Here is a 19,588-nt window from a genome sequence, read left to right as displayed (position 1 = left end):
CCCACAAATGGGATAGCTTATCTGCACATATGCTGGGAGCCGACGACACAGCGCAGGCGTGAGATTTCCGAGCTGTGCATGGGTACCACCAACTACATCATCCACACTACAGGGGGCTGCAGAAAGAAATGCAGCTATTTGGAGCCAGTCCAGCCCACTCACCAGACCGCATCTATTACACAAGTAAGAGCCTCGTGTGGTGCAGAAAGTTAAGGCAGCAGAATTGCAGTCCTAAGCTCTCGCTCACGACCTGAAGGTTGTAGTAGGTTCAATCCCTGCTTGGTTCAGGTAGCCGGCTCAAGGTTGACTCAGTCTTCCATTCTTCCAAGGTTGGTAAAATGAGCACCCAGCTTGCTGGGGGGTAAAAGATGACTGGGGAAGGCAATGGCAAACCACACTGCAAAAACATCACAATACAACGTCCCCCTAGGAGTCAGTAATGACTCGATGCTCGTACCGGGGGACTTTACCTTTACCTTATTATACAGGTATTCTTTTATTGCCATCGATAACAAAAACAGTTTGGAAAAGACTGCGAATACAGAACTGTTTCACTGTGAAAAAAATGGTGGCAGGTTCCCCTTAACACTCATTGGGTCCCAAAAACATATAAATGCATGCAACAGTCCCTGTGGTCTTTGAAAAGAACACCCGCTGCTGCCATCTCTGGCTGATTTTGGTCCAACCAGCGACCGCAGCAGCCAGTGTTCACTCGGGGACCGCTCATAAATATTTATGTGCGATCAGGTGACTCGGCAACTAATGAGCGCGCATTGGGAAGGAGTCAACATTTCAAATTCAGGCCTGCCAAAGAACATCTCGCTCTCCAACTAGTCCATGACCAATATTGTGGCCCGTATAAATGCCCCCAACAATGTGCCTAGCAAAATTGAACAAGTGCGCAACAATCTCTGTACAAAAACACCCAAACAACAGTCGTCAGTCACTGAAGCGTACAATGTCAGGCAACTATTCAGGCGCCAATTGTCATGCGTAAACCCACCCTCAGGCCTCCGTCACAGCAGCGCTATTGCACATCTTCTCGTGCGGCCACGAAAACTGCAATCATTAAAACCCATGCGTTTCCCTGGGCGCACCCACATTGGCCGATTTTCTGTGCAAATTTTCGCCGCCAATGAATATACGTGGCATGCTCTATTTCGGGCCACATTTGCACCCCGAAGCTCCATGACATGGGAGTCTACGATGTGCTCAAATGCACCCTCATCCCAAACGAATTTGCACGATTTACTCGATAAACTGAGGACTAGAGATGAGCGAACGTACTCGTAATGAGTACTTACGCACCCGAGTACCGCCATTTTCGAGTACTTTAGTACTCGCGCGTAAAGATTCAGGGGGTGCCGGGGGGCGGGGAGAGGCGCGGCGGTGCGGGGGGTAGCAGCGGGGAACAGGGGGGAGCCCTCTCTCTCTCCCTCTCCCCCCCACTCTCCGCTGCAACCCCCCGCGCCGCCACGGCGCCCCCCGAATTTTTTCGCCCGAGTACGGAAGTACTCGAAAATCGCGGTATTCGTGCGAAAAAGGGGCGGGGCCGAGCACGTTCGCTCATCTCTACTGAGGACTAATTAGGCTGGTCCGCCCAATAAGTAGGCTGGCCCACCCATTAAATTATCTGGCCCACCTTCTTATTAGAATGCCCCACCTGTTCAAACATGGCATGGGGCAAGGAGTAAGGAGCGTGGATCTGCTCACCAGAGGATGGGATCGGGCCCTATTTGGAGTGCAATCACGTCCTCCTCTGGTGAGAATGAATACATCAGACTCGTGTGAAGGAGGCCCTAACAACCTAAGACCAGATTGGGTCTACAGTAAGAAATGTCAGTTTGTAATGGAAAGATTCTAGAAACTTTTTATAAAATCTCACATTTCCCCGGACCGGTTCATCTCACTTTATGACTTTCTGGAAAACCGCAAAAACATTTTTAAAATGTTGTACTGCACGTTGTTCTCCTCGCTGCCGACCCCTAACCCCCTGCTACATGCGGTATACCTGATATCACCCCTCACACCGGCTCCAGTTGTATTATTTTCTATTATCAGCTCATGAGTTATAAGTCCCATATTTACCTACTTTGCTTCCCCTTTAAATACGGCACCTTTTTAAGGCAGAACTGAAGTGTAATTCCCGATCCGAGTCGTACATATGGTCCTCATCTTTCTACTCGGAGAACAATTTTAGATTTTTATTTATTTTTTTACACAATATGGCATACATTAATTTAAGTAGCTAATGCACACTAAACAATCTGTTGAGAGTATATCAGAATCATCCATCAATCCTGACATGATGTAATATTTGGCTTGCATAATGCAGAAGCACTAAACGCTAAAGCACAATCCCGAAAGAAAAAAAGTCTAGAAATAAAGTTTATTTAATCGCACTCTTCTGTAATGTTCTGGCAGCCATATGGACAGATATCTAAATCACGGAACAAGCGCTTAGGAGATTTCTACTTATATAAGAAAAGTTTGGTGACTCACTGAGATAGAACAGGGAGCAAATATACTGCTGCGGTCAACTGGATCCGGCTAGGGAATGGGATGAAATAAAGTATCCAGCACTTGCATGGTAAATGTTCGTCACCCCAGTGCAGCCGCTCTGGTGTAAAGGGTTAGCCCTATTGTTAGGCTTCATTGTACATGGTTAAAGGGGTTGCCTTTCCATTTTTTCAGTGATGACTTCTTCTCTATATATGTCATCAGTAGTTGATGGACGAGGATCTGCTTCTCAGAACTGATGTCCATCAGCTGCTCAGCCAGTCCGCTGTCCAGTGCGGCGGGCTGGACGTTGTCATATGCGGACAGCAAAGGACATGCTGGTGCCAGCTTCACTCCTATTGAAATCAATGGAAGAGCCATGCTGCTATGGCACTAACTGGTTGACACTGGATGTGACATCACTGACCAGCAGAGGAGCAGGAAGTAGATTAGCAGCGTCCCGGAATCGGCACTTCCTCCCTTGTCACAATGTCCGGCTCACCATACTGGATAGCACGCCAGCCAATCAGATGATGACCTACTGATGACCTGTTCAGAGGATAGTCCAAGAGAAGAGGAGTGGCATCCTACACGGGTGCAGAATAGTACACAGCTTCATTCTTCCATGCCAAAGACAAACAGCTACGTTTCTTTTGGACTTACTCTGGGAATAGTCTTTCAAGTTTCCTGGTGGCCGTTGTATACCTACAGTCCCACCTAATTTGGGTATGGTTATGTGCTGCTGGTAAGCCCTCTTTTTTGATACTGTTCAGAGGATAGGTCATCAGTCAAAAAATGGGCAGACAACCACTTTAAAGCGCATACATGCCTAGGTCTAAAATTGGTAACTGCACCCATACCACAGCTGCGTTCACAGACGATCGCCTCGTTCTAATATCTAACCCTAAACAAGTGTTCCTTGAAATCCTTCAACTCTTTGAACTATTTGGAAAACTCTCAAATTTCAAGGAAAATTCTAACAAATCTGAAGCCTTAAATATCTCAGCCCCAACCAACATAATATCCTTACTTAAACAACAACAGCCCTTTATGTGGCCCACCTCAAGTATAAAGTATCGAGGTACCACATTAACCTCTGACCCTTCTCCATTATTTAAAGCTAACTACACCGCTCTTCTTAAAAAAGTCCAAACGCAGTTGCAACAGCTAAGTGTCCGGTGTCTTTCGTGGTTGGGCAGGAAAAATGTAATCTCTGCCTACATCCTACCTTACATTCTCTACACCGTACGGACAGTCCCAAAATGAAATTTCTTTCCATTTTTCCGCTAAACTCCACCAAACCTTCCGTAACTTTATTTGGAATAAACGCAGACCTCGCTTGGCCTTCTCATACCTGACCCAGAAAAATCGCAGCAGTCTCTATTTTAGTGGACGGCCCCATTGAAGTCCATAGATCTGAGTGTTCCATCACCTATAAACAATTGGGCTTATGTGTTCAGTTTCTGGTCATTTTCCCAGTCCGTATGATGGTGTTACATGGATCTACCACAGAAGCCACCTAGCGAGGGACAAAGACGTAGACACTCCTATCACAGTTACTGATGGTGCTCATACAGTTCCTGTCACACGGTATACTAGAGGAGATCACAGCTCCTCCTCCTGACTATCTACTTATAGGCTGTAACGTATTAAGGTGAGTACAGAGGGTAATGGTTGTGTTTGAAGAGAGTTTAAAACAGTCTCTAGCATCTCAGCTAATGCTGTGCTGGTGCATCATGGGATTGATATGAAAGTGAAAGCAAAAATCTCACTCAAGATGGTGCCTGATAAGCATCAGACAGGAGGCTGAACTGCATAGAAGTGACTGTTATATACACAGGAGACATCCACAGTGTGCCAGACAATCAGGTTAGGGGGGCAAAGATGGAAAAATGTGTTTTGCCGGAGTGGCCCTTTAATTAAAAAAATGTATATAACTGATGTGGCCCTACCTGGGCTACGTTATCATACAGTGCAGGTAATCCTCACCTGAGCAGAGTCCAGGGAATCACTCTTGATAGTTAAAGCAGCCTTCATCCAGTTGTTGCCAGTAGGGCCGGTGATCTCGTGCAGCGTCACCAATTCCTGGTTATGTAAAGTTCTTTTGAATATTGAAATTTTACAGAATTTCCACATCTGGTACCAAAACTGTAGCTGAGAAATAATGAGAGTAATATATTATATAATGCAGTAATGCACTCATGTTATAGTGCACACAGAGAAGAAAGTGAACCCTTTCTTGATGCTTTTCCCATTCCTGTCATCCACAGTAGCGTTACCGGGAGTCTCTAGTCTAAGGAATTCCACAGGGAAAGTTTCAAGGAGATTGCTGCTAAAGGGGATCTGCAGCTTATTACGTTCCTGGGTTCACTAACTTTTTCTTCCTGCACTGTGGATGTTTTATTAGTAACCAATATAAAAATCTAAGTAATTTCCTTAGTCAGAAACCCATGGGAAGCCCCTCCTTATAAAAACTCCCCTTCCATGTTGCATCATACCCGTGTTTTCATTTAACCCTTTTCAATCCAAATTTGTATCCTGGTTTTCCTAGGGGGCTTACTCTTTTTCTGCTGTTATACAACAGCGCTACCTGCTGGCTAAAGCCAGTACTGCATGAGGTGACACGTTTGAAAGGCTCCAACAGCAGAGAGGCTGGCAATATACAGTAAGAGAACTCCGACGGATGTCTTTCAAGATCGGAGCTGTACAGCCAGTCAGACAGTGGATTGGAAAGGGTTAATTTGTGTTCTTAGCAGCTTAGTTCGATGTGTTCTTAGTTCGACAGCAGCTTCTTGGAAAAAAACTATACTTGACTTTTCTGAAGTCAAACTGTTCATGTTGTGGTATATGAGTAATGAGAAGCTGACAGCCATCTTGTCAGACAAAGTGGAGAAGTTCCTGATTATATCAGCAACAGGCAGTCCTCAGCTCTCGGCCTGTCCCTGGGGGCCACCTAGCAATCCACCTGCTGCAGACACCATGAGCTGTTTCTTGTTCCTTTTTCAGGAATGCTATCTTTTCTCCTTAGGGAGAGCACCGAGAAGGTGAGTGAGGAGACTTATGAGGCCATTCATGCTCCTCTGGGTAATATGCTAATAAAGGAGATGGAACAATGCCTCTGCAGTGCCACCTATTGTAAGGCAGCATTCCTACAAGTCAATGTTCGACTCTTTATACAAGCCTTGTAACAATGACTGGGAATTCTGAAAATTTTGACCGGTACTGTACATACATGCAGAGGGTCCATATGGACAATCCACTGCAAACTGCCCAGTATGGAAATGGCCTAAAAGTTTTGCTGCTCTGTGTGTGTTTGAGAGAGGTGTCTGCTGCCTGCTCCCAAGTCACTTACTGATCAGTGGTTCTGTATAAAAAGGCAGTTCCTACCTTTATAATGAAGTGACGCAGTTAGTCAGGAAGCAAGAGTTACGAGAAGAAGGCTAAGCCTGAAGTGATCATAAAAGTGTTGAAGATGTTTCCTCTAAGAGGATTGAGACGTGGGGAACCACAAGGCTCAAAAACCTAACCTAATAAACAGAGAGAACTGAGAAGCGCTGATTAGTTGACCAGGAAGGTTTCGGGCGTATTGCACAAACGGATTCTGCGCTTCTGGTCCTGAGGCAACCAAAAAACGACCCAATGTAAGGAGTACCGGAGCTCAAGGAGGACTGAGAGCAACCGGACAGACCAGGTAGGCCCCTGTCCCCACCAGTGGCCCGGCACTTGAAGACATCCCACTCACCGACCCCGGAACCGCTCTCCTCCGCTCCTCATACACACCGTACACCGCCTCTGTTTTGCCGAGCCATACTACTGTTACCATTTCATACAAATCAACCAAGAAAAGATTGCCTGTTCCATCAGACTCAGTACCGAGCTATCCCCCCCTTGGAGCAATCTCTCCGTACATACAAAGCCCAATAGAGCCTGTAGGACAGTGCAGCTCGCCTATGTGTATGAGCTCTTAATCTGTATTCCTGCAAATAACCGAAAAAGCATGTTTAGTGCTTTTTGTAAACCAATTCTCAGCTCTATATATTTAACTAGAGCCCAATTGATCACAGCATGAAAGGAAAACAGAATCCATCAACCTGGAATACTTACTGAGAATCTAAATTCGGACGAGCAGAACAGAAATGAGCAATTTAAATAAACAGTAGGGATTTCCCGGCTCTGTCAAAAATTCGGTGACTTGCTGGATGAATATTTTAAATTATTCATTCTCCAATAAAAGCAGTTACATTTATTCTCAGCGCTGAGGATCTGCGCCTCCCTTCCCGCTGCAGCTACTTTCCATTCTTATTGTAATCAGAGTTTTTTCTTGCATAGGGATGAGCCTCCCCAATTCACGAAGCACCAACGTGGCCTGCCCTTCATAATGGTTAATAGCAGAAGACGATTGCAGCAGTGATTACCAATCATAGAACCGTTCCCTTTAATCACCGTTCCATTTACTCCCTCCATAGACATAGCCACCTGAGATCCACCAACACTACAGTACAAGCCCAAGTGCGCTATGGTAGCGGTGTGCCCTGGACTTAGGGCATCATGTTGTAACATTGACTAGCCACAATCAAAAAGCAGACGGTGCCCAAAGATCACGGTATCAAAATAGAAGAGATGTTAGTGAACAACATTCATCGGGTATATACATGGTACCCTAATAAAAGGGACCTTCATAACACCACAGGTCCTTCTGCATCTCGAAAACAATGTAAGCCTACAATCGTGCATCCACCTTGGACATCCACATCAGGAGGACACAAATTCATCCCTCAGACCAGAGCAGTCCAGAATAGGATGCAAAAACAAACGATAAAACATCTAGAGCTCGTGTGATGGGAGTCAATATAGCATAATCAATCTAAAAACCATGACTTAGATTTTTATTCTGTGGTACTTGCAAATTACTGTATTTCCACGAAAATAAGCCCTACCCCAAAAATAAACCCTAACTGCATTGCATTAAAAAAAAGGAATACATTACCTAGCAGGTTCAGTTCAGGTCCTTCCCACTGCTCTCTGGAGCTCCTGTGCGCTGCTTGCTGTCCTCAGCCTCCCACAGAAGATTGCTTCCTGGTTACAGTATTCATAAATCCCGCCTCCAGGAAGCGATGACTCTGATTGGTTCTCGAGCACTACTCAGATAATCAACGCAGCGCTCGATAAACCAATGCAATGGCTGGAATTAGTTCATCGAGCGCTGCATTGATTGGCTGAGCCGCGGTCGAAGAACCAATCACAGCCGTCACATTGTGGAGGCGGGATTTATGAATTGGCCAATCAATGCCGCGGCTCAGCTAATTCATAAATCCCGCCTCCACAATGCTATGGCTGGGATTGATTCATTGACCGCTGCTCAGCCAATCAATGCAGCACTCAATGAACCAATCACAGCCATCAAATTGATTTATCAAGCACAGCATTGAATCCTTTAACCAGGAAGTGATCTTCTGTGGGCAGCCGAGGACTGCAAAAAGCACACCAGATAGGGTCTTATTTTGGGGGAAACATAGTAGTGTTGAGCAAACGGATACAGTCAAATGCTGTTCCAGGTAGAAGGGAGGAAAAATATAGAACCATGGCAGCCCGGTGCTTATCACTGTTGCATTGCAGGGGAAACCTAGTTTCAAATCTGACCAAGGACAACATCTAATCAATCTCACTGCTCTATCCAGGAATACCACCTTCATCTCCACTTGTAGGAAATGCCACTTAACCGCCTCCAGTGTACTTTTATGGCTCTTAGTGTTATGCACCCGTTTTTGGGGGTTTTGTCGCAGTTCCAGTTCGGTTTGAATTAATCTGAACTAAACTTTTTGCTAGAATTCGTCAAACTGTCTGGGCTGAACTTTAGAAAAGTTCACTCAACACTATTGCTGATAAATCTTTCATTGGACCACATTGTGCACTAGGATGTCTATCCTACTTGGAATTTCTTCTTTGAGGACAAATCCAGATAAAAAGGAGGTGTACTAGGGTGGGGCACTGCACACCGTCTATCAAGGAAGTATCTTACCACTGTATCCAATTAAGATCTGCTATTAATCAATCTATTGACAGGCTGGTAAATGATGTGCCAGGCTCCAGCCCTTAACATCAAGTTTCATTTCCTACACAGACACTAGTTAGGAGGTACATAGACTCCCGTGACAATGGCGGCCCCCTACATAATGTATGAGCCAACATAGTGGGTTATCTCTGGAGTGCTGCAATATCCTCCATGTAGCACCCACACAGTGAAACTCAAGTCTTATCTTAATAGGTTAAAACTACCACAGTGGTGCAGAGTGTTATGGCAGCAGAAAAGCAGTCCTAAGCTCTCACTCACGACCTGAAGGTTGTGGGTTCAATCCCTGCAAGGTTCAGGTAGCCGGCTCAAGGTTGACTCAGCCTTCCATCTTTCTGAGGTCGGTGTAATGAGCCCCCAGCTTGGTGGGGGGTAATAAATAAATGACCTGAAAGTGCTGCGGAATAAGTTGGTGCTGTACAAATAACAAGATTTATATTTATTTAGATAAATGCTTTTCAAGGTAGAGAACCTCTTCATCAGTACAGCTAGTATGCAGGACAGCTAGACAAGGGAACGGGGATTGGCTGTCTGCTTGGGTCCACTGCACCGCAACAGAAGACGTCCGAAGGCCGGTGGGTTGCTGAGGTTAATCTCTTCCAATCCAGTGCCGGGGCTTTTTTCATGAGCACTAGTTGCTTTTGGGTACTTTTCCCTTACTAATATGGCGGTTACCATTCAGCGCGGACGAGGTAGTGAATGGTAATTAATCATGTGATGCATTCTTCTTAACCTAATTGGTTATATGATTTCTTATTAGTCCTATGGTCCTTAACTTCAGTCATAGCAGCGGTCCCACAACTTAGAGCGCATCCATGCCTTCCTATTCAGCTGCACTATTGTTATTTCTATATAGGACACCAGTGCTGAGATATAGCGCTGGATCCGGCTTTTTGACTACACCCTGTATAAGGCAGAGGCGTCAATCACCAGGGCTAGTTTTAGAGAATAGCAGACTAGGCAATTGCCAGTGTTGTTGTTTCCTAGGGGGTTCACAAGGACTGTACCCCAAGATCAGCTGGAGACTGGAGGATGTATCACTTTCTTTATTATGAGTGAAATATATTTTCTTATTACATTTCCTTTGAGTGAAGAAGAAAAAGAAATATTGAAAATGTGTAGAATCAAATGTATGTTACAGGTGTCTAAGTGTGAGATGAAGGATGTGTCAATCAGGAGAAATGGATCCACTGCGCAGAAATAAGTATAATGTGTGCAGGCTGGGGGGCTAAAAAGCCCTATTTGTAGGTAACAGATTGACAAAGGAGCATTTTTAAAGTTGCTTTCAGCTTTACATACAGCACACGGTATCTACCTGGCATTGAGCTCCCACAGAAGGCCTCAACAAAAAGGTGCTCTCCAGCTGTGATGAGGGGATGTTCTCTGTATTTGTGGAGTCTGCCTTAAAGTATGCAAAGTGTCCTAAGAAGTAAAAGGAAATCATTAGTCATCAATATATAAGTACCGACAACAACATATATACCCTAGAGGACAACCATGGTACTAGGGACCTTGAACAAGTCTGATCTTCAGTATGAAGCCCCCTTTCTTCTATGTACAGGTCTGGAGCAGTTGGGCCCAAGGGCCCATAAGGGGAGGCCCTACATGACAGTGGCTATGGATCAGTACTAGAGGAAAGGGTTAAGCAGCAATTATTGTGAGAAGAGGATGGGGGGACGTAGAGGGCTGAATTAGGGATTGGTGGAGATAGGAATATGCTAATGAGAGGGTAATAGAGTTATAAAAGTAGAGGTTTGAGCAGGAGCGCCATCTTAGTGAGGAGAAAGGGATGAGTCCCGTCCTCACTTCCTTAAGTGAGTATGAAGGGTTAATGAGACTAATTAATAGATTTTTAGTGAATAGGGTATATCAGGTGGTTTGAACCTGTAATAACATTTGTGTAAATGATGGTATATTTCTTTAAACCGGACAACGCTGCATATAGGAGATGAAAAAAGCTGCGTGATGGATGTGTGGACTCTAGTCCACACGAAGACATCTAGAGTTTGCCTGCTGGCGTAGTAGGCCATAGACTGTATGACGCAATGTCTTCAGGTTGAGCTGAGGAAGGCGTGACAAGCATGGCTTCTGAGGCTCCGGGCAAACTCTACAAGGAAAGGCTCCATATTTGAAGGTGGAGCATTGGCTGAGCTACACCGGATGATAAAGAATCCTGGTAACAGCATCCTTAGAGAAGAGAGGGATCCCACAACTCACCTCAATTCATCTTTAGTCTGCACTGTTTAGTCATGTAACCCATTGTCAGTAAAAGTTTGATTCAGCAACAAGATGTGGTTGCATGGCGCTAACAAGAATACTAGGCTCTCCAAAGACACTGGTCCATCTTTACCAACACCAATGACCTCCTGTCCGACAGATGACGCATCTAGTTGGAAGTATGTGATGTCTCCTCCTGCCGCATTACCTCAGAGTGAGACCAATCCTACAAACCAGGTCACCTGGTTAATAGCGGCGTAGTCGGCAGGATTGGTCCTCAGGACTTAAAAAGAAGAGGTGGCTTCTGCTCGGGTCCGGCAGTGAAACTGAGATGATACTGGATCTTCGGAAATAGCACTAAATCACTAGTTGGGCTGAAGACAGAGTTGAGGTCATCATAGTGGCAGACTGTGTAGAACCAGAGGAAGCAGCCAAAATGAGGGTAACCATGATCGGATGGTTGGTTGAATCTAATTGGTACAGGGTTTACCCTCCAGTACCTGAATGGCTAGAGCAGCAGGTGACCACCAACACTAGTAGTGAAGTAGTGGGAGTGCCTGAAATTGCAGCACTTATCTGTGGGTGAGCATTGGTAGATTCAAAGTAAAGGGACTGTGATCAGGTTCTGTAAGCTCTCTGGATAGACAGACAGGCAGACATTAGAGCCTATTTACTTAGACCAATGATCTAAGCAAACTTTATGCCAGCCTAATTGCATCTAATGTATTAAGAGATAAAAGCCTCTTATTACATTCGTTGTATCAAACAGCACTTCCATATGCCAGGCTGAAATCTGCGCCAGCTACGAGGTGTAGTAAGTTTCAGCTATAATTTACATTAGCTTCTGGTATAAATTATAGTTAATCTGATGGTCCATGTGCAGCCACACCCCCGAAAGCTAAGTCCCATCCCAGTGGTAGAACCTGCTGCAAAACTGCAAGAAGTCACAAATTTGCAACTTTTGCACACCAGACAACTGATCTCCAAAACATGATACATATGTGCTATTTTTGTGACGGTATGTTTTCGATCTGATGATTTTATTAGTACTTCACCTACTTCTAGGGTTGTTTCTTATTCCACACTGAGTATCTTCAGGAAGGCAGTAATATTGTGTCTTAAAAGCCTGAAGGATTTCTTAGTAGTTTTAGGAAACGTCTGAGCTCTCGTTCGACAGGATCCTAAATTATACAATATCAGGAGGCAGCTACGAGCATGTAATATTAATGGGGTGATGTATAATTAAGCTACAGGACTCCACATGTGGGAGGTGAACAGCGATCCTGGGATAGTTCGCTGTAAGATCAGACTGAGGTACGGAGGTGACGTCCCCCAGGGATAAGGACAGAGCAGCAGGTGAATGTCTTATAGTATTGTAGCAGTCGGCAGGACTGCTCTTCTTATTATACGGTTTGTTATAACAATTATAGATGGTGACAGCTCAGGAGCCGAAAACGCACACCAAGTCCGGACATCAAGCTCATGTATAATGCCTGACTCCTAATAATTCATCACTGTGGTTTACTAAGTAAATAAATATTACAGTACATCTCTGCCATGTAATATAATTAATTTGATCAAGAATGGCTGTCCTTAGTCTGCTCAGCAGTGTTGAGTGAACTTCTGAAAAGTTCCGTTCGGTCGGTTCCTCAAACTTCGCCAAAAAGTTTGGTTTGGTCCAAATTAGTTCAAACCGAACCAGAACTTCACCAATACCCCTAAAAGTGGTGTGCAAAACTATCAAAGGCTTCTTCTTCACTCAACGGTTAGCTCTGTTGATTTACCGTGTTGGGGCTCAAATCTGATCAAGGACAACATCTGCATGGGTTTCTACAAACGTTCATACAAACGCCATGCAGTCGTCCTTGGTCAGATTCCAACCTAGGAACCAAGTGTTACAAGGCAACGATGCCAACCACCAAGCCACAAGGCTTCTTTCTTCTTGGGAGACAAACGAGAGAAAATGTTATCAAGTTTGCCCAAGACATGTGTGCCGTAAAAACAAGACCCCTCAAAGATGGAAGATTTGCAGGTTTTTTTTTTCATTTCACTCCACTTATAAATTTTTTAAAGTTTTTCCATACATTATACGGTACATTAAGTAGTACCACTGAAAATACAACTTGTTCTGGAAACAGAAGTCCTCAGACTTGTCAAAACAAGCTCTCAGCTATGTCAATGGATTAGTGAAGGAAAAAAAGTGATGGGTGCAGGGGCAGGTGACCGAAATATAAAGTTCAGTACTAGAGATGAGCGAGCGTGCTCGATAAGGCAAACTACTCGAGCGAGTAGTGCCTTATTCGAGTACCTGCCCGCTCGTCTCTAAAGATTCGGCTGCCGGCGCGGGTGACAGGTGAGTTGCGGCGGTGAGCAGGGAGGAGCAGGGGGGGGGGGGAGAGGGAGAGAGAGATCTCCTCCCCGCCCCCCGCCGGCAGCCGAATCTTTAGAGATGAGCGGGCAGGTAATCGAATAAGGCACTACTCGCTCGAGTAGTTTGCCTTATCGAGTATGCTCGCTCATCTCAGTACAATACAGGAGGTAAGCTCAGCTTCTCCATTGTATTTTAAACCAGCCTAAAAGACGCGTTTTTTTGCCCCTTCTCCCCGAACAGAGTTAATAAGTTAATCAAGATAAATGGTACCATTTAAAATACAACTCACCGCCTCCCAAAAAAACCAAGGCTATATACTGTATGGCTTATGTCTATGGCCCATAAGACTGCTATAAAGCATAACTGCAAATTTTGTTAACGACAGCTCAGGCAAGATGGCCGCCACCCCAGTCATGTACAGACAATAGAACTTAAGAAATCCACCATCAGAAAATAAAAACAGATTACAAAAATAAATGAAAATGCTTTACCATCTAGTTTTAATGAGCAAAAAAAAAAATAAAAAAAAATATATATATATAAGGGATTCATTCTGTTTAAGTGAAATTCCAAGCAGAGGTTTGTCTTGGATTATACAAAAAGTTGAAAGAAAAATCCATTTTTTCCTTTAGTTTCTCAGTTTTGCGAGCCTCTCCGGTGAAGAGTTGGTATTAGGTTGCGCTGCGTATTCTGTGGGCTTTCGATCTTCTCTGCTGTATTATTTATAGTCGTTTGCTTTTACCGTTCTCGGCCGTTCCTGGCTCACAAAGCAGCTCCCTGGGATCATAAATAAGTGAGAATTCATCTATGGCAACAACAGGATGAATATTCCTAACAGATCCCCCACAGCAATGCCTAATTTACTGGACGAGTTACTCTCAGATAATATTTCTATTCTTCGCGGCTCGCGCCGGTCGTTAGAGATGACAGGATGTGGTTTGGTTCACTTGTAGGAAGATCTCTCTTTAAATATATATTCCAGCTCTCTACTTAATTTATACTGTGTGGATACGGTGGGTTCCTCTAGTCCTGCCTTTATCCTTTTGCTTCAAACAGCCTTGACTGGTCCATAACTTTCCATGCAGCTTTACACCAGGCAGCCATAATAATTTCTACCGTGAGCCGGGTAGGTGGAGGAGCTTGTCACCTACTACTGCCTGATATGGCTCCACTCTCCGCCTTACTAAGGCAAACAGCTCGGGGCTTGGTAGGGGAAGAAAGGGGTTAACAAGAAGTGCTGAAAGGATCCTGTAAGAGAGCGGGAGCTCCACACCCAATGATGTCACCGCGCTAATCCCCACCCCCTCCATGACGGGATGGTTGGACTGGACAGCCTAGAAAAGGGACCCCCTTCCTCAGGAAAGGTCCTGAAGGTTCTAGTGCACTACAAAGGACATTACTGCTGTGCTATAGGGGGAGAGAAGGTGCAGAGACAGCAGTGTGTGCAGATATATTGTGTGCCTCTGAAGAAAGCTGGGCACAATAGTCAGCAGGAAGTGCAGGGACCAGTGAGAGGAGCAGCAGGAGCTGCTCAGGAGGAAGCTGTGGGCCACCAAGTGAGGACTAAGGGATTGTTTGGAGCCACAGAAGTGTCCCCTGTCTCTGAAGGAGTCATTAGTCCGGGCTCAACAGGACTGAGAGAGTATCAGCATAGAGTACCCAGCTGCAGGAGGACATTGGGACAACCACCTATATTTGTAGGACTCATAGTTGAAGAACAATCCCAACTCCAAAGTAGGCCAAGTCAACCAATGCTTTTACTCTCACGGATCATTCTGTAAGTGAGGCTGGCCTTGTTAAAAGCCAAATAGTATGCACACCAGAAAAGACAATTAGGTAGTCAGCAAGCCTGCTGCATGTCAGGGAGTGTTCAAGCATCAAGTACCCAGACAGTAGGGATTTAGCCAAAGCTTGACCAGTTAGTAGTGAACTACGATTGAGACATTTTTATGCACCAGTTACTGTATACCACGAACCGTGGAGGATTGCTTCCTTGTTAATGGGCTGTGCTAAATAATCTGCGATTTACAGTCTTGGTTGATTTACTAAGTTTTAGTCACGCCAATAATATTGCATGCTGCTGCTTTGTATTATCCAATATGAGGTGGGGAATGGGGAATATTATTTGGCTGGTTTGCCTATAACACTTATGGCTTTCGTTGGTCCTGGTCAGTATTGCGTAACGGTGCCGTGAAAGTTACTGTATTTGTTCCTTAAACCGTTTCCCAAACTACATAAGTTTGTTCTATTACAATAATTTGTTTAAAGTAAAAATTTCCTATTTTTGTAACTCAGCCCTCCGCATCGCATCTTGTGTGCGTACCACCATCAGTGCCAACTGGACACCCCTGATGGACAAATACTACATGTCTGGTAATATAAGGGTTAAGATGTGACCTGGCAGCTCTTTAGGCTCATAGACCATAGACAGAATGGAAAGAAAGGGACCCATAGACTTCTATGGGAGAGTGTTGTGGGCATGATCTATGCATTGTGTAAGGAGGAGGAGGTGAGCTGTGACATCACTTATTGTGAATGGTGGATCCTGTGTTATCTATATATAGGTGTTGCTTCTCAGTGTAATCCTGCCTGTGATGATGATGATATGACAGCTGAGAAATTCTCCACAGAACAGGAGGTGTCAGACTATTATTAGGCTTAGTGCTCAGTGAACTACAGGATTTTAGCTTTTTTTTTTTTTTTTTTTAATATAAGCCGACATTTAAAATAAAAAAAAATAACCAAAAGTTCTTTAAAAAAATGTTTAGCATAAAAACTTGATGTATGTAATTTCTTATGACGCATTCCTTTAAGGATGTAATTTGGCCACATTTGTCATTACTGCACATAAGAATGCTAGATGGGTCCTCCAAAATTAAGTTGCTTTATAGGGTTTTCTGCTACAGCTATAATCTGTTGGGGAACTTGGCAACAGTCAATTCGACAGCAACATGATCACAGGTGAAATTAAAGAGGCTTTCCAGGACTAGTGTCATGTCTGGAGGGAGCAGTTATGGAATAGATGAGGATTAGTAAAAGTTCAACTAATTATAGCTAGAAGCAGAGAACTGCAATGACCAGAATGCCAGAGTCACCAAAACCGGACTGGATCCTCAATCAGAGCACCCATCCCAAAAAGGACAACCCCACTATGGAAGAAAAACCAGAAGCAAGCCAAGCTATCTGACGACTATCAAACTAACACTAAAACCCTGGAACTGAATAACCAAACTAACTAAAGCTTGTCTGAAACACTCCTAATACAGAGTACTACTACACAGATTTCAATTGGCATAGTACATGGCCAGCACACAAATAGTAGAACCAGCAGGGAGTGTTCCTGCTAGCTGGACTAAATAGCCCTAGAAAGAAGCTGATTGGCTGGCTGGGCTATCAATCACCCCAGCCAGCCTGGCATTTGGAGAGCAGCAGGGGATTTTAACCCCTTCCTGCCCAGGCAGCATGAAACATAACTGTGCCAATAGGTCATAAATAGAGATGAGCGAGCGTACCCGTCCGAGCTTGATACTCGTTCGAGCATTAGGGTGCTCGAGATGCTTGTTACTCGAGACGAGCACCACGCGTTACTCGAGTCAATTCCATTTCCTTCCCTGCAAGTTTAGCGCCATTTTCTGGCCAATAGACATGCAGGGAAGGCATTACAACTTCCTCCTGTGACGTGCCAGCCCTATCCGACCCCCCTGCAGTGAGTGACTGGTGAGATCAGGTGACTGCCGAGTATTTAAACTGGTCTCACCTGCGGCTCGCCTCAGACACACACTGGCAGAGATTAGGGAGGGTGCTGCTGGTGCTATAGTGAGAGTGTTGGCGTCTCCAAGAACCCCAACGCTCCTTTTTAGGGCTACATCTGACCGTGTGCAGTACTGCTGTGGCTGCTGGGAGCAGTTTTGCAAAAAATAATTTTTTTTTTCATCTCGGGCGTGCAGGCCATTACAGCTATAGCGCTCTCAGTCTGCAGTCAATTATACGTAGTATAGGGGTAGTACTGGTGAGGCAGGGACAGTGGTAGTGTAGAATCCTGTCTAAAAGAACCCCAACGGTCCTTCGTTGGGCTACCTGTGACGGTGTGCATTTTACTGCCTGGCTGCTGGGAGTTGTAGTGCTTGACTATTTCCCAGCTAGGCCTTTTTGCAGCCTTGTGTATAATTTTTTTCTGGCTGCAGTTTGCGTTACATAAGCGCTGTCAGCCTCCCACTGCAGGCCAAGAATACAAAATTTTTTACACTACTCTGTGTCTGCCGTCAACTTCACGCACAGCGTACGGCCACAGCCACTGATAGAGGATAAGTCATATACACGCTATATAGCCTGTATTCTTTTTCAAAAATATTTAAATAAAAGCTCCTTCGTTGGGCTACCTGTGACCGTGTGCATTTTACTGCCTGGCTGCTGAGAGTTGTAGTGAATCACTATTGTACGGCTAGGCCTGTTTGCAGCCTTCCTTATTCGTTGTTTCTGCCCGAAGCCAACATGTATTTCCTCTCACGTAACCTCAGCTATCCAGGGCACTGCAATGAGATTTCTTTATGTACCGTCTGTGGGTTCCTGCCAGCCACCCATGCTGTGGGTGCACACAGACTTCCCATTGAGGTTTTTTACCTGTCTGTCCCCAAAACACTGACCGACTTGGGTAGGGTGCAGAGTGCAGATGGTTTACCCCTTGCGTTGTCGATGAGGTATCCGACACCCAAACAGAATAAGTAGTATGTGGACACATGGAGTCCCTATTGCTATGTCACTCGCAGCACCTTGGGCCACACAAGGTGTTTGCTGGGACAGAGGCAGACCCAGGGCCCGCTCACATACTTCCCACACCGCCTATTGCTGCATTGTGGAGATGTGTATAAGTGCTGGGCTGGCACCTAAGTCCCCTTTATGCCCACGTTTGCAACTCCTGACGGCGGTGGAAAAGGATTGGAATGAAAATGGAATGTCAATCTATTATCAATTCTCTACAGCATTGTGGGCTATCGCTCCACCCCTTTTAAGGAGGGTCGCTGCCTGGCCCTGTCAACCCTCTGCAGTGTGTGCCTGCAGTTCCTCCTCATGGCAGACACACTTATAAATAGACATGAGGGTGGTGTGGTTATGAGGCCAGCGTGTGGCATGAGGGCAGCTGAAGGCTGCGCAGGGACACTTTGGTGTGCGCTGTGGACACTGGGTCGTGTGGGGGGGTTGGGCAGCATGTAACCCAGGAGAAGTGGCAGCGGAGTGTCATGCAGTCAGTGATTGTGCTTTGTTGGAGGTAGTGTGGTGCTTAGCTAAGGTATGCCATGCTAATGAGGGCTTTTCAGAAGTAAAAGTTGTTGGGAGGGGGGGGCACTCTTGCCGCTATTGTGGCTTAATAGTGGGACCTGGGAACTTGAGATGCAGCCCAACATGTAGCCCCTCGCCTGCCCTATCCGTTGCTGTGTCGTTCCCATCACTTTCTTGAATTGCCCCGATTTTCACAAATGAAAACCTTAGCGAGCATCGGCGAAATACAAAAATGCTCTGGTCGCCCATTGACTTCAATGGGGTTCGTTACTCGAAATGAACTCTCGAGCAATGCGAAAAGCTCGACTCCAGCAACGAGCACCCGAGCATTTTGGTGCTCGCTCATCTCTAGTCATAAATATTCAACTCCGGGAAAACCCCTCTAAAAGGGTTGAACCAAGATTGACTTTTACCACCTATTTACAGGGTTGGTGATAGACGTCTGATTGGGGGAGGGTGTCTCATCACTGAGTCCCCCATCAATCCTGAGAATGTGAGTTTCATCACTATGGGCTTGCTGCACTCCCTGCAGTGAGGAGAAGATTGAATGGAGTGGCAGTTGCGCATGCACGGTGCTGCTCTATTCATTTCAATGAGGCAGACGGAAGTAGCCAACTGCAAGTGTTCGGCTATCTGCGGTAGTCTCATTGAAGGTGCATGGAGTAGCACTGTTGTTCTTGTTAGCTGTTTAGTCGTTCACGACCCTCGGTGACCCTAACGGCGAACTCCTCCATGTCTTTCGATTTTGCACTGCTTCTTTCAGTTGTGTGATATCCATGCCAGTATCAGCTCTGACAGTATCGGCCATTGTGTTCTTTGGCGGTCGGGTCTTCTTTTGCTGCTGATCAGCCCAAGCATTATAGATTTTTCTAGCGACTCTGCTTGCATTACATGGCCAAAATACGTGAGTCGGAGTCCAGTCATCTTGTCCTCCAGTGATATATCGGGTCTTATATGATTCAGGACTTCTCTGTTTGTTACTCTCACCATCCAGGGTATACGCAGCAGTTTTCGCCGTCACCACAGCTCAAATGCCTCAATCCCCCTTCTATGAGCTTCCCTCTCAGCCCAGCTTTCACATCCATACATGGCTATGTGGTTTGCACTATCCTGTGTTTAGTTGTTATACCGATATCCCTACTTTCCAGATTTTG

At 45.3% G+C, this 19,588-nt stretch overlaps 1 protein-coding gene across 1 annotated transcript in view; it reads right to left on the bottom strand.

Annotated features, from left to right (window-relative positions):
* The window catches only part of MALRD1 (MAM and LDL receptor class A domain containing 1), a 460,314-nt gene that overhangs the window by 351,653 nt on the left and 89,073 nt on the right, over positions 1-19,588 (bottom strand). The window contains exon 9 of the mRNA XM_066584724.1: positions 4,489-4,653. Within this exon, the coding sequence (XP_066440821.1) occupies positions 4,489-4,653 (165 nt within the window). The remainder of the gene's footprint in view (positions 1-4,488; positions 4,654-19,588) is intronic.

Source organism: Eleutherodactylus coqui, chromosome 12, assembly GCF_035609145.1.
Source record: "Eleutherodactylus coqui strain aEleCoq1 chromosome 12, aEleCoq1.hap1, whole genome shotgun sequence".
NCBI classification, from domain to species: Eukaryota; Metazoa; Chordata; class Amphibia; order Anura; family Eleutherodactylidae; genus Eleutherodactylus; species Eleutherodactylus coqui.
This window is presented reverse-complemented; position numbering and strand designations above follow the sequence as displayed.